This window comes from Mandrillus leucophaeus, unplaced genomic scaffold, assembly GCF_000951045.1.
Source record: "Mandrillus leucophaeus isolate KB7577 unplaced genomic scaffold, Mleu.le_1.0 Scaffold267, whole genome shotgun sequence".
Classification (NCBI taxonomy): domain Eukaryota; kingdom Metazoa; phylum Chordata; class Mammalia; order Primates; family Cercopithecidae; genus Mandrillus; species Mandrillus leucophaeus.
The window spans coordinates 2,019,779-2,032,660 of NW_012102776.1; the positions used below are offsets into that span (position 1 = coordinate 2,019,779).

Below are 12,882 nucleotides of genomic sequence, written 5' to 3' on the forward strand. Positions count from 1 at the left end.
ATAGTTTGAAGTCAGGTAGCATGATGCCTCCAGCTTTGTTCTTTTGACTTAGGATTGTCTTGGCAATGTGGGTTCTTTTTTGGTTCCATATGAACTTTAAAGTAGTTTTTCCAATTCTGTGAAGAAAGTCATTGGTAGCTTGAAGGGGATGGCATTGAATCCATAAATAGGAAGAATCAATATCATGAAAATGGCCAGAGTCAGAGGATTCTTATAAACTAACTAACAAAACTTTGAGGCTGGAGTGGGAAGGGGGAGTTGATAATCCCTAATTCCTTCTTCAGCTTCCTCTAAAATCTTCTGTTTCACTGATTGTGTCCCACTTTCTACCTAATTAACTAGTGTTAGACACTGAGTGTGGTGAGAATTCAGTGGTTACAATTCAGCCAGATGCATGATGACTCTCTGGCCACAGGTTTCTGCAGTCTGAATGCTACCTACACCCAGAAAGAGGTTCTGGTAACATCTCACTGATTCTTCTTTTCCTTGTCTGTTTCATCCAGAATCCTCTAGACTGTAATTTTTCTCTTTTTCCTGTATGCTATAGGCAAGTGCTCTTTAAAGTGTGGTCTGTGAATCAGGGATGATTCATGAATTGTAATTGGTATGTGATAAGCTCAGCAATCAAGCATGCTTTCACAACACTTTGATAAAGTAATTTAATGTCTATTGGATCTAGTCTGATAATTTAAAAACTGAACATTTAAAAATGTCTTTGTCATCTCATTTTCATAGTAATTCCCTTTCGCTATATTTTACAAAAGTATCCATGGTGAACTGGAAATGTAAGGAACTGGTCCTTCACTACAGATGGCTTGAGAAGCACTGCTTTGGGCCATAGAAGTAACTGACGCTCTCCAATATTTTTATCTCTCTCTGCCTGGACCACCTCCCTCCTTCTTACCTCTTAAGTTCTTGCTCTTTGGCTCTCCATATAGATGCCTACTACTCTTGGAAGCCCCCTAATCTCTCAACATTGGGGGCATATGCCTACTATACATATGTTGCCTACTACACAGTAGATATTCAGTGGGTATCTGTTAAATGAGTGGATTAATCAATGAATGATGGAGTGGAGGAGGAACTGCCATTCAGCCTCCCAAAACCCACTTCATGCAAGCACTCCCTTCCCCACTTAGATAGAGAGTGGTTAGGTAGACCAGTTTGAACTCTCTGCTCCTGGTCCTTAAGGCATGAAGGCCTGCCTGCAAGGTTGTCTGCTATACCCCAGGGCTTAGCATGAAACTGGTCTCCAGTTTACTCTCCCCTCCTTGATCTCCAGACTGCCCCATAGGTGGCCGGTCCCAGTGGAATTTCCTAATGCAGTCTTACATTTTATTACCTTAACCCTTTCCTTCTTCACTCCCTTTGCTCCTCCTCCCTCCACTGATCAGATTTTTGCTTCTCGGCCTTCTCATACCTGAATCACCTTCCTGCAATTCAAATACAGTTCACATGTTCATCCCTACACTTGTCTTATCACCATTGTGTCACCCTTTCCCTCCTCTCTGTCTCTCTTTGTTCATCTGCCTGTCTTTCTGTGTGTGTGTTTTGCTCTAACTCTACTACTCTGTCTCTTAAAACATGCGTATTTACCATATGTCCTAATGTTAGTCAATAGCAAGAAAGGAACATTTATAACTCACACACTCTAAACTTATTATCATGCATTATTTTATTAATGACTGCAAATTCTGTGTTCTAGTGCTGCTTGGTGCCTGGAAAAAGTGGTGAGTAAAATACAGAAAGATAAGAGAAAGATACCCCAAATAAAGTGAGAGCATTAATGGTTATTCATTTCTACTTCAAAATTTTGCCTTGAAGCCCATCCTAGACACAGTCATGTGTCTCTCTATGTCAGGGATATCATTGCCAGTTATGAGCTCCAAAAGCAGGTGGGATATTTCTGCCTCCAGACTTTCTTTAGCAGAAATGGATTTTGGCCTGAATCATCTGAATAATTGCTATGTAGCTGAGGCTCCAAATAAGGCAATCACCCAACATATTAGATATCTATTGCTGAGTAGAAAATTACCGCATGTGCACATGCGCTCTTATCACCCAGGGGCTTCCACATACAAAATGACAGCAAGAGAATATTCTAACAGGAGGGTGAGGGTGAGGGTGAGATGAGAAATTTAGTCTGCAGAGCAGGAAAGGAATCCCAATAAAGAAAGATTTGGGTTAAAACAAGAGGTGAGTGGACTCCAAACTAGTTTTATTTCCCCACCTGTAAAATTGTAAAGTCTATTAAATAATACACCAGGTTCCCAGACTCTAACATTCTAGAGTTCCATTTCTCCATTCTGCTTTGATCCTTTCTAGATACAGAACAACTGTTGATTTACCTTCTTTGTTAGGTATGTAAGGAACACTTACAATATCTGTGAGATGTAAAAGAAAGATCCTGTTGGTGCAGAGAATAGGAGAGGGTATGTGACAGCCACATGGCTCCTTTATAGTGTGTGATCCTACCACATCTACTGGCAGAGTATCTGTCAAATAATCAGTCCCCAGTGTGGTCAGGGTATTGAACACGAATTGTTCTAGAAAGTAAGGAACAGGCCTAAAATAAAACTTTTTATTGAAGAAGTAATAAAACATCTATGGAAATACATTCTCTCACCTATTGCACATGAGTATTTCTTAATTCTGTTGAACGTAATTCAAAAGCAAATGAAGAATTCCAGAAACATTCATCATGACACATGCAGATGTCTGCAAGGCTCCTTTTCTTTAACCATAGAACATGCAGGAAAAATTAATCCTTTTGGCTCATAATACATTAGATGAATAATTATTAGATTTATTTAAAACACCCATATCAGTTTTCCCCCTATCTTGTCTAGCAATGTAACCAGCTGTTACTCTTCAGTATGCGTGTCACCATCCTGGCATTGGGGTCAAACTCAAACTGTGATGATCCACTGAAGAAATAGAAAAATCCTGTAAACATAGAGAAGGAAAATGATGAGACATCTTCAAATATGTCATTTTGCAACATATGTGACTTAGATTAAGTACAAGTTAATAATAGATGGCATTTATTAAGTGATTACTCTATGCCAGGTACTGAGCTAAGTGCTTTACATGTTTAGCTCAATTACCCTTACAAAAAAGTGTAATGTGTTATTAATGAGAGCAAAACTAAAAATTAGGACGGTTTTGTAATTTTAACAAGGTAGCATCTGTAAGGAAGGATGGAGGGAGGACTCCATCTCATCTGACTCCAAAGGAAGTGCTCTAAAACATTATGTTATACTGGTTCTAAATATATAGCATTCTATAATATTTTAAAATCTTGTTTTCCTTTCTTTCCAACCTCTTCTCTTCTGCTAGGTCCTAAATTACAGCTTAGGAGACAACTAGACCCAAGAGAATCAGACAAATGATAAATGAGCCAGAGGTCCATTTCCTGCTTTGCATCCATCATGGTTAAGTCATTTTAGTAACAAGATCATCAGCCTCATGAGCACTGGATTGTCAAGCACTGGCAGCTCCCTCCAAAATTCCTTCAGAGTAATCAAGAACAAGTTTTGCTTTCCTATTTACCCATTACCATGAATCACATTTTACCTATTTTGAGCATATGGGACGGCTACTATTTTTTTTACAAATGACTAATGTAGGAAATTACAGACTGCAACAGAAGCCTAGACAAGGCTCCCCTGGGATGGGATAGAAGGAAAGGGACAACAAGATGGGATAGAATAGAATGACAACCAGCCATTAGTAAACTTGGCTCACATAGATTGTATTTTTATACCAACATAGTGACCTGAAAGATAATGGCTTCTGTGTGAGAAAGTATCCTTTGATTTTATGTGCGGGTATGAAACAGAGACTTGGAAGCTATTCAGGAAAAAAAAAACCACACACACACACACACACACAGACACACACACACACACACACAATTTAAACCCACTTTGCATAAATTGGAAAGTTAAGATTTTCAGGAATTTGGAGTAAAAAAGATATCGGACTGAATGATTTAAAAACTGTTTTGATTCTGCACTTCATTTTGAAATCATAAAAATGCCTGGAGATTCCTGCATTGACAATGAAATAAGGGTCTTCTTACCAAATGCCTGTAATACCGCATCGACCTTAGGCTCAACTCCTGGAAAGTCATCAGCTATTAGTCTAGGGAAGCCTTGCTCCATGGACTGGCTATTTTCATCAAATCTAAGCCAAATGAAAGAAATACAGTTCAATGTTGCATAGTAGTCCCATTACACACAATAGTATAATGTGATGTTAATTTTCCAGTGTGGAATCCTAGACAAACTTTTTAAGTTGTGTAAAAAAGTGTTAAACATTTTTAGAGCTACAAGAATAGGTTACTTTCCTGGGCTTACAAGTTTAACACATTAAAACAATACTTTCCCAGAAACAGGAACATTCTGTCATTTTACAGAGGTTCCATACATATGTCTGAGATAAATTTTCTAAGCCTGGACACACAGACCCCAAATTTCTATGTGTCTACCACAAACACATAAAGACTGTGTAGACATAATATGCAAAATGAATTAAATCACTTAGCTAAAACTAAACCTCTGGTTCTCAGTCACACTGGGACCCTGTAGATCTTGTCTCCAAAGCCTGCCACACCTGAGCTTCCTATGGCAGCCACATGGTGACTGGAAACGGGATAAGAAGGGAATGTCTTTGGACCTCAGCTGGCCTCTCCTGATGTCCTTTCGTGTCTGAGTATATGGCCCAGTGATCACCGCTCTGAGAGCCCTTTGTATCCAGGAAGTAGAACAATAAGCTGTCTTCCTCATAATCATAAATTTTGAAGTTAGAGAAAGTTAGAGCATGGGGGTAGGGAAACATCCTTAAAGAAAGAAAATAATTTTCTTAATCAGGCTTCATAGAAAGTCATTTCTCTTGCATCTCACCTCCAGTATTTGTCCTCTACAAAGAAGTATGTTTTCTTCTTTTCCTTGTCAGAAACAGCTGCATCAATTTTCCTTATGGTTGGAGGAAAACCCAGGGTATGGATACCTCTTGGGTAACCCGCTTGTACCTCATTTCCTCTGATGGCCCAGAACTCATTTCCTGTTGAAAAAACAAATCCAATAAATTTTACATGAAGCCGTTGATTTTAAAAATGATTATAGTGCATTGTTGTGGTAAAGAGGAAGTCTTGGTTTTAATTCCAACCTAATAATGCCCAGTTCACAGCCAGTCTTTAATAAATACTCCCTGAATGAATGAGTGAGTGAAAGAATGAATAAATGAGTAGATAACTCTGATTCATTGCCCTTTCTGTGGCTTATATATTTGTATCTATAAGTTATAGTTTATTTATAGATCAGTTTTAGTTATTTCTTATAATTGCTGGTGACTTTTTAACTTGAATTTCTCACCTAGACCTCTCTCTCTTAAGTTTCATACCAATAGATCATTGCTTATTGTACACTTCCTTTGAGATATTTCACAGTCACCAATTCAAATCTGTGCTTCTTCTGAACACTATTGGAATTCATTCAAATTCTAGTGAGTTAGGACAACAAAAGCCCATCCAGCTCTCTGCCTTTACTTTGTTACATCACTCTCCAGGACCCCAAGCCTGAATTCCTTCTTCACACTACTGCCAGATTCACTAATCTAAAATGCCCATCTGTTGTTTATCTCTCTTGCTTCATCTGAAATGAATGACTTTTATGTGTCTGAGCAGTTCCAGATATGCTCTTACTTGGCAAAAACAATTTCTTCTTTCTTAGAGACCTTTCTACTTCCTGTACACCCAGCCGATCTCTGCACAGCAAAAGAGAACTTCAAGACCCATCCTAACATCACCTCCTCTAAGGGATCTTTGCTGAGCCCTGGATATGAGTCAGATGCTCCCATGGCACCCTTCCTTCTCTCAGTACCAGCACTTGTCATACGTAGGCTGCCTATGGCTTCATCTCTGCTGCCCCTTCTAGAATATGAGCCCTTTTCAGTCCTGACCTCCACTAATGAGCATAGTGTCTGACACAGTGCAAGTGATATGTAAATGTGAGATACATTACTGGATAATAATATGTTAGAGTTATAATTCTTTACAATTTCTATTGCAATTTCACATTCATTTAATCTTCACAAAAGTGAGATTGCCAGAAATAAACATTTTTAAAATCTTCATAAAGCTTGACATTTAAAAATATTCCAATATCACCTATAAGTCTAGGGGAAAAATAAAGATGAGAAATTAAAGAATTAAAATTGAACAAAATGAAAATACTGCATATCAAAATTTGCTGAATAAAAAAGAAGAAATGGTTGTTTATAGGTATAAATGCTTATATTAGAAAAGAAAAAAGTTACAAGTTAATAAGGTAAGTATCAAACTTAAGCTATAACAATAATAACAGGATCAATTAAAAGTAAACAAAACTTAAGGCAACAATAAGGATATGAACAGAAATTAGTTCAATGGGAAATCAAAATATAATATAGAGGATAAATAAAGCCAAAAGTCAGTCCTTTGAAAAGATCAATAACATTATTACATATATTATGAGATTGATGAAGAGAAAAAGAGAAAGGCAAAAGGGTTCAGTATTGGGAATGAAAAAGAGAACAAAACTTCAGCAATAATTCAAATTACAACAAAATAATTTTCCAAATACTTTTTACTGATGGATTTGAAAACAGACAAAATTGGCAAACCTTTAGAAAAACATGTTAACAAAACTGACTCAAGAAGTAATAGAAACTCAAATAGCATATTACCAATAAAACAAATTGAAACCGTAGTTTAAAAATCTGATAAAGAAGCCGCCATACCTGAATAGCTCCATTAGTTAATTTATCTCTCCCTGAACTGATACTACATCTTACTGATTAAAGTTTTATAACACAGGGCTTTTCTCCTTATCTAATAAGATGGGTTCACCAGGAGCATCCTGGCTATGCTTGGTCTTTGCTGCCGTATAAATTGTAAAACTAATTTGTCAAGTTCCATGAAAAATCTTTTGGCATTTGAAATGAAAACGTCTTGTATCTATAGATAAATTGACATTTTTACTATATTGCGTTTTTTATCCATGAATATGGAATACCACCTATTCACTTAAGAGGTCTCTAAAATAAAGTTTATAATGTTCTTTGTACAAATTTTATTTAAGTGTTAGCACAAGGTCATGCAGTAATCTAAACTTTAATATAATGGAGAAAACTCATGTCGATAAAATTTTCACAATAGGATTTATTCCAGCAAGTTGAAAATTCTTATATAGTACTCACCTTTAAAAATAAAAACAGTATCCCTGCTATTAACTTCATATGCAGCATCCAAGCATGACGGGAGAGAGGGCCAAAATGTGGAAATCAAATGAAATTCAGGTTCAGAGTTCCAGTGGGATCTTCGCCAAAAATATCTGTAATACATAAAATTACTTGCAATTGTCTTTCTCCTTTAGCTATGTGGAAAAAAGTATTCTTTTTAAAAAAAATCCATGCTAATTCACGCATTCATAGAAGTCTATATTAAACCATCCTCCTGCAGGTGATTCCAGGGTAATAAAGTTGATGGCAGGACTTGTGACTGGTTCCAATAAAATTATTTAGCTTGGTTCCACTCTGAAAGTCCATAAACAGTGTGTATATTATGTCCTAACATTTTAAAAAATATTATGTGCGTATTGATGCTTGTATATGAATAGAACATTTCTGTAAAGAGTTAAAGGAAATTGGTAGCAGTGGTTACACATGTGAAGGGAGCTGGGGGACTGTAGACCAAAGACTAGAGAGAGATTTTTTAACTCGGTATCTTTTGGCAGTGTCTAAATATTGTGCCATAAGCATATATCACTTTTTTCCAAAAGTAATTAATTTAAGTAGTAGCAATTTTTAGCAAAGGGAAAGATATCACCCTGTTTCTAAGGATTCACCAGTGCTTTCTGAAGAAGTTCCATGATTTATTTATATTTAAAAAAATGAACAAAACAGATATAACTCCCTGCCTTAATCAAGCTTACAGTCTAGAATCATCCCTTGTAAGTGTAAAAAATGACCTGGACAATTCTAACAGGATGTTAAAAATTCAACAAGAACTAGATCTGAATGATTTTAAAATATAGAGAAAATTTTGTATTTAAAAAAATCTCTGTCAAGCAGAAAAAGTAACTACCGGGTACTAGGTTTAGCACTGGGATGACAAAATTTTCTGTACAACAAACCCCCATGACACGAATTTACCTATATAACAAACCTGCACATGTAGCCCTGAACCTAAAATAAAAGTTTTTTTAAGAAAACCTCTATCAAATTTCTGTTTTCCTTTCTAAGCACTGTACATCAAAAGAATAGACAGAAAAATATAATTTTCTGGTCTGACCTGTCTTTAAAGAACAGATATTCTCCCCTCAGAGTGCTGATGGCATCGAAGGACAAAGCAGGGTCGCACTTGGCTGGCGTCCTAGATCCTGAAGGGACGGATTTCGTGGGCACCAGGGGTTCCTCAGTAGAGGCAGGGGGAGGTCCTAAAGGAGACAGATTTGGGGATGCAAACATTTAAAAAATGTGATGCATCTGTCAATTTGTATGCCTTTCAAACATTCTCAAAGTGCTTCAAGCTAAATCAGAAATACTTTAGGTAGCATTGGAAAGCTTTCTTGAGGACTGTCATTGCAGAGCTACAATGCCTAATTTTTCCAGCGTCACTCACCATAGAGAGACTGAATGCCATTCACATCATCTTGTGAAAGGCGGAACCGGGTCAGCTCTGTGAATGAGTTGTAGAGTGGGTACATCAAAGCTTCAGTGTTGGCTGAGTGAAAGAGCCCCAGGGAGTGGCCAAGTTCATGAGCAGCAACGAGGAATAAATTGGTGCCTGTATGACAACCATAAATGTTCAGAATCCACCAGCTATTTATTCCGTAAATACACATACAGAACATATACCAGCTGTGCAGGCCATCCTTGACACCACATGGTCTTTTCAGTATTTGTGGATTGGTTCATTGATTGGCATATTCCATACTTTATAGAAATTAATGTGTTTTTCAAGGTTGACTTTAAGTCAATATATAAGACAGTTTTTCACCGTATCGCTCCCTAGATCCCTCCTTGGTCAGGAAAACTAAGACACTTTTCCTATATTGACAAATGAGAAGCATTATTTCCAAAGATTTTTTTTTTGAAAGGACAAGACTAATATCCATGTCAATAAATATAACTCTTCGTTGTCTAAAAGTAAAAAGTCATTGTTCAAATTTAGGAACATGTGCCAGTTGCAACCTCGGTTAAAATTAATCATATAACATTTATGTTGCTCCCCAAACTTTTAGGCCACAAGACTGTAGTTATTTCTTGTGGAGTTTAGTCTGATTTGCTCTTCCTCCTCTTCATCATACTCAAGTAACTTTTTTGAGACAGGATCTCACTCTGTTGCCCAGGCTGGAGTACGGGTTCAAGCAATTCTCATGCCTCAGCCTCCTGAGTAGCTGAGATTACAGGCACGTACCACTATACCCAGCTAATTTTTATATTTTAGAGATAGGGTTTCACCATGTTGGCTAGGCTAGTCTCGAACTCCTGGCCTCAAGTGATTCACTCACCTTGGCCTCCCAAAATGCTGGGATTACAGGCATTAGCCACCGGTGCTCAGCCATAATAAAATAATTTTTGATTGTCAAAAATCTTCCCAGTAATAAGTGCCATTGGATGTGTACAATCTTTAGTTTAAAACAGAAACATGCCCAATAACAGTTTTCTGCAGCACAAGCACAGCTAGATTCAGCTTTTAAAAAAATATTATAAAAAGAGTTTTATTGAATTTAGTAGTAGATATTTGACCAAACTCCAAGAATTGTGCAGAAAAGAACAATTGTTCAAATAAAAGGCAATCATTTCCTGCAACACAGATTTCAGTCTTGTGAGACAGAGTTGCCCAGGTTGGAGTACAGTGGTGCAATCTCGGCTCACTGCAGCCTCCATCTCCCGGGTTCAAGCGATTCTCGTGCCTCAGCCTCCTGAGTCTTGTACTCAGGAAAGATGTTCTTTGCATTTACATTAAAAATCCCAGGCACTCTCAGAAATAGTGATTGTTTCAACAGTGTATTTCTAAACTTTAGAAGCCATTTTAAAAATTAAATAGCATACAGTTAATTTTTGTCATTATGTTTAGATGTAAAGTGTTTCAAAGCCCATTTAGGGGGGAAAAAACCCCATCTAAGCTAGAGATAGTGACATGTTTATTTAAAAAGATGATCTAACAGTGTTTTTGTCAGTTCCTGGCATTTTCTCCTGATCTCTACTTTTAAGCAAAAAGGAGGCCAATGAGAAGAAAGAAAGAAAACTTAAGGGCAAATTTTAGGATTGAAACTGATTTAATGGAATTCATTCTACCCTAATCATTTGCCATTAAGGTGATGAAAAACATTAATTATGCTGATCCTCAAAGCCCTACAAGATCCTGAGTTGTGGAGATAAGTCTGAATGGCTTTTACAATATTGTACTTGGTGGGGGCAAACATGAAAATACAGACATTTTATAAAATTCTTCAATAATGATTGAAACAAACAGTACTTCTGTTTAAAGCTCAGGCAATAAAAAATTCAGTTACTAGTATATTCCATTTATTTCTCATTCTAGATAATCCAATTATTTTTGGGTAGGATTAGACATTATTCCTGAAATGTTTCTGAGAGGTTTACAACCCACCTGATGCATCTTCTGTCCAGTTTTCATCATCATCAAAGTGGATATCTCCATAAAGCCCAGGTCCAGGTGGATAGGCATGAGCCAAGCTGTGTCCTGAGCCATCAAAAGAGTAAAAGTCTCCATGTTCTGATAGGGGAAAAAAATTAATGGAAATATAAGGGTTCAGAATTTATTTTTACCGTGTTCCAATAAAACAACAGTAGATGCTATAGTCTGAATGCTGGTGTCTACTGCAAATTCATATGTTGAAACTCCATATTCACTGTGATATAGTATTAAGAGGTTAGGTCTTTAGGAAGTGATTAGGTCATAGGTGCTCTGCCCTCATGAATGAGATTAGTGCTTTTATGAAAGAGGCTTGAGGGAACCTCCTGGCCCTTTCTATTGTGTGAGGACACAGAAGGTACCATCTATGAAGGATAGGTTCTCATCAGACACCAAATCTGCTGACACCTTAATCTTGGACTTCCCAGCCTCCAGGATTGTGAGCAATAAGTTTCTGTTGTTTATAAATTACACAGTCCAAGGTATCTGGCTCTAGCAGTCTAAACAGATTAATACACCAGATAAATGGATGCTTTATTTGATTACCTTTAACTGCAAAAGAGATCATTATATCAGCCTCTCCTTCATACAGCCTGGAGAAAGTGAGTGGAGTCACCTCTTCCCAGACTTTCACAGCTTTCTCAATGGCAGAATCAACAGCATCTTTTGGCAAATCTGGTGTATAATTCACAATCCTGGAGGAGAAAAATTGAAAAGGATATTATTTTCTCCTGCCATTATGAAAAATTGTTAAAGAAAACTTTGTGTTACTTATCCAAATATGACAAGTAACTTATAAAGTTTCAATATTATGTGAAAACTACTCTGAACCATTACCTGTATGTAAGGTGGGTTTTCCTCCACTTCGGGATGCCAGGAAAGGTGTGGAAGTGACCAACGTCAGGAACTCCACACCTGGGCTTGCGCATCACCTCCAGAGTGTCAGAGTCCAGCTTCCCTGTTGCTGCCAACCCAAGGAACTTCTGCATTTGTTGGATTTTTTTAACAATGAGATTACTCTCCTTTCTTCTAAACTGTTTCACATCTGTTTTGAGGTTGTAGTAGTTTTCTAGGTATTGCTAATGGAATAAATGAGTATAATTTTTAAGTCATTTTTTACGATTTTCCATCACTTACCCAACTTTTATAATGCATCTTAATTTTCCTCTAGTTTCTTAAAACAAAAGTCGATCACACATCTAATTTGATTTTTTTCATTAAGACTCCCCATTTCATACAAATTTTTAAATTTTATTGCAGTGTTAGTTTGCTAGTCAAGTAAGGAATTTGGGATTGGAAATTCAGGTCTAGCATTACTTTTGTTTGTTTTTAAAGAAACCCTCTTTTAACATAGTTTTGTGAAAAGTTAGAATACTAACCTTTTCCACTTACATTGTTATTATAGACTTGGTTTAAGACTGAAGTGCAGTAAACTCTTTTGTCCAAATATGACAAGTAAAAATGTAAAAACTGTTACCTGTTGTGATTTAAAGATCAGACTTAGCATGCTCCCCCTCCCCAATAATTTTAACTAAAGAAATTCTAAAGCCAGAGGAGTTTCATATATTCTCCATGTGTTCTTTTCACTTAGCCACAAATATACTGCTACTATTTTATTGTAACCTTGAGTAATTATATGCCCTTTCTGAAACTTTCTTTTCTTCTCTGTTAACTTAAAAATAATTTCCACCTCCAGCCTGCTAATTGTTCTCTGGTGCTACAGTTTTCTAACAAAGTGATCTCTAGTCTAATCATCCTGCTTTGTGTTGGAAGGCGAAGTAGACACACTGGGCTGGCCAGTAGCTGCATTAGATGCCACCATTAATTACCTGGGCAAGATCCCTGTTGGAGTCCTCCTGTTTTGCTGCCCCACTCAGAGGATAGGCAGAGCAGACTGGCAGACACAACAGCACGAGGAATGCAAGATGCATCATTCTCACTGTCCTTATCTTCTCTGTCTACTGGGCGTCTAGCTCTACCCCCTAGTGTCCTTTCTTTTATACAGAGACAATGCTTAGGTCACCAACAGCATGATTCATGCATATGTTTTTTAAGTCTGAATGCTCACAAACTTTTAATGTAATGGTGATACAGCCTACATTGGTATTTTCCTTCAACCTTCTAAACTCGAAAGAATGATTAATCCCCAGGAAATGATTTCTGTGTTTGTAAAG

General features: G+C 37.1%; 1 protein-coding gene across 1 annotated transcript; it reads right to left on the reverse strand.

Annotated features, from left to right (window-relative positions):
- Positions 1 to 2,554: 2,554 nt before the first annotated feature.
- Positions 2,555 to 12,679, reverse strand: MMP10 (matrix metallopeptidase 10). The gene is made up of 10 exons (XM_011984402.1): positions 12,538 to 12,679; positions 11,546 to 11,787; positions 11,255 to 11,403; positions 10,664 to 10,789; positions 8,666 to 8,830; positions 8,336 to 8,480; positions 7,243 to 7,376; positions 4,908 to 5,067; positions 4,085 to 4,188; positions 2,555 to 2,946 (listed from the first exon to the last, which is right to left on the reverse strand). The coding sequence occupies exons 1-10, from the start codon at positions 12,640 to 12,642 to the stop codon at positions 2,846 to 2,848; spliced, it is 1,431 nt and encodes a 476-aa protein (XP_011839792.1). The 5' UTR covers positions 12,643 to 12,679; the 3' UTR covers positions 2,555 to 2,845.
- Between the last annotated feature and the right edge of the window lie 203 nt (positions 12,680 to 12,882).

What these genes read in the sequence shown, in the direction of transcription:
- MMP10 (XM_011984402.1), bottom strand. Translation starts at nt 12,642, where the DNA reads ATGATGCATCTTGCATTCCTCGTGCTGTTGTGTCTGCCAGTCTGCTCT. An exon ending in CCAACAGGGATCTTGCCCAG is followed by an intron (nt 11,788 to 12,537) that starts GTAATTAATGGT and finishes TTATTCCATTAG; the next exon opens with CAATACCTAGAAAACTACTA. An exon ending in CTGGACAGAAGATGCATCAG is followed by an intron (nt 8,831 to 10,663) that starts GTGGGTTGTAAA and finishes GTTGTCATACAG; the next exon opens with GCACCAATTTATTCCTCGTT.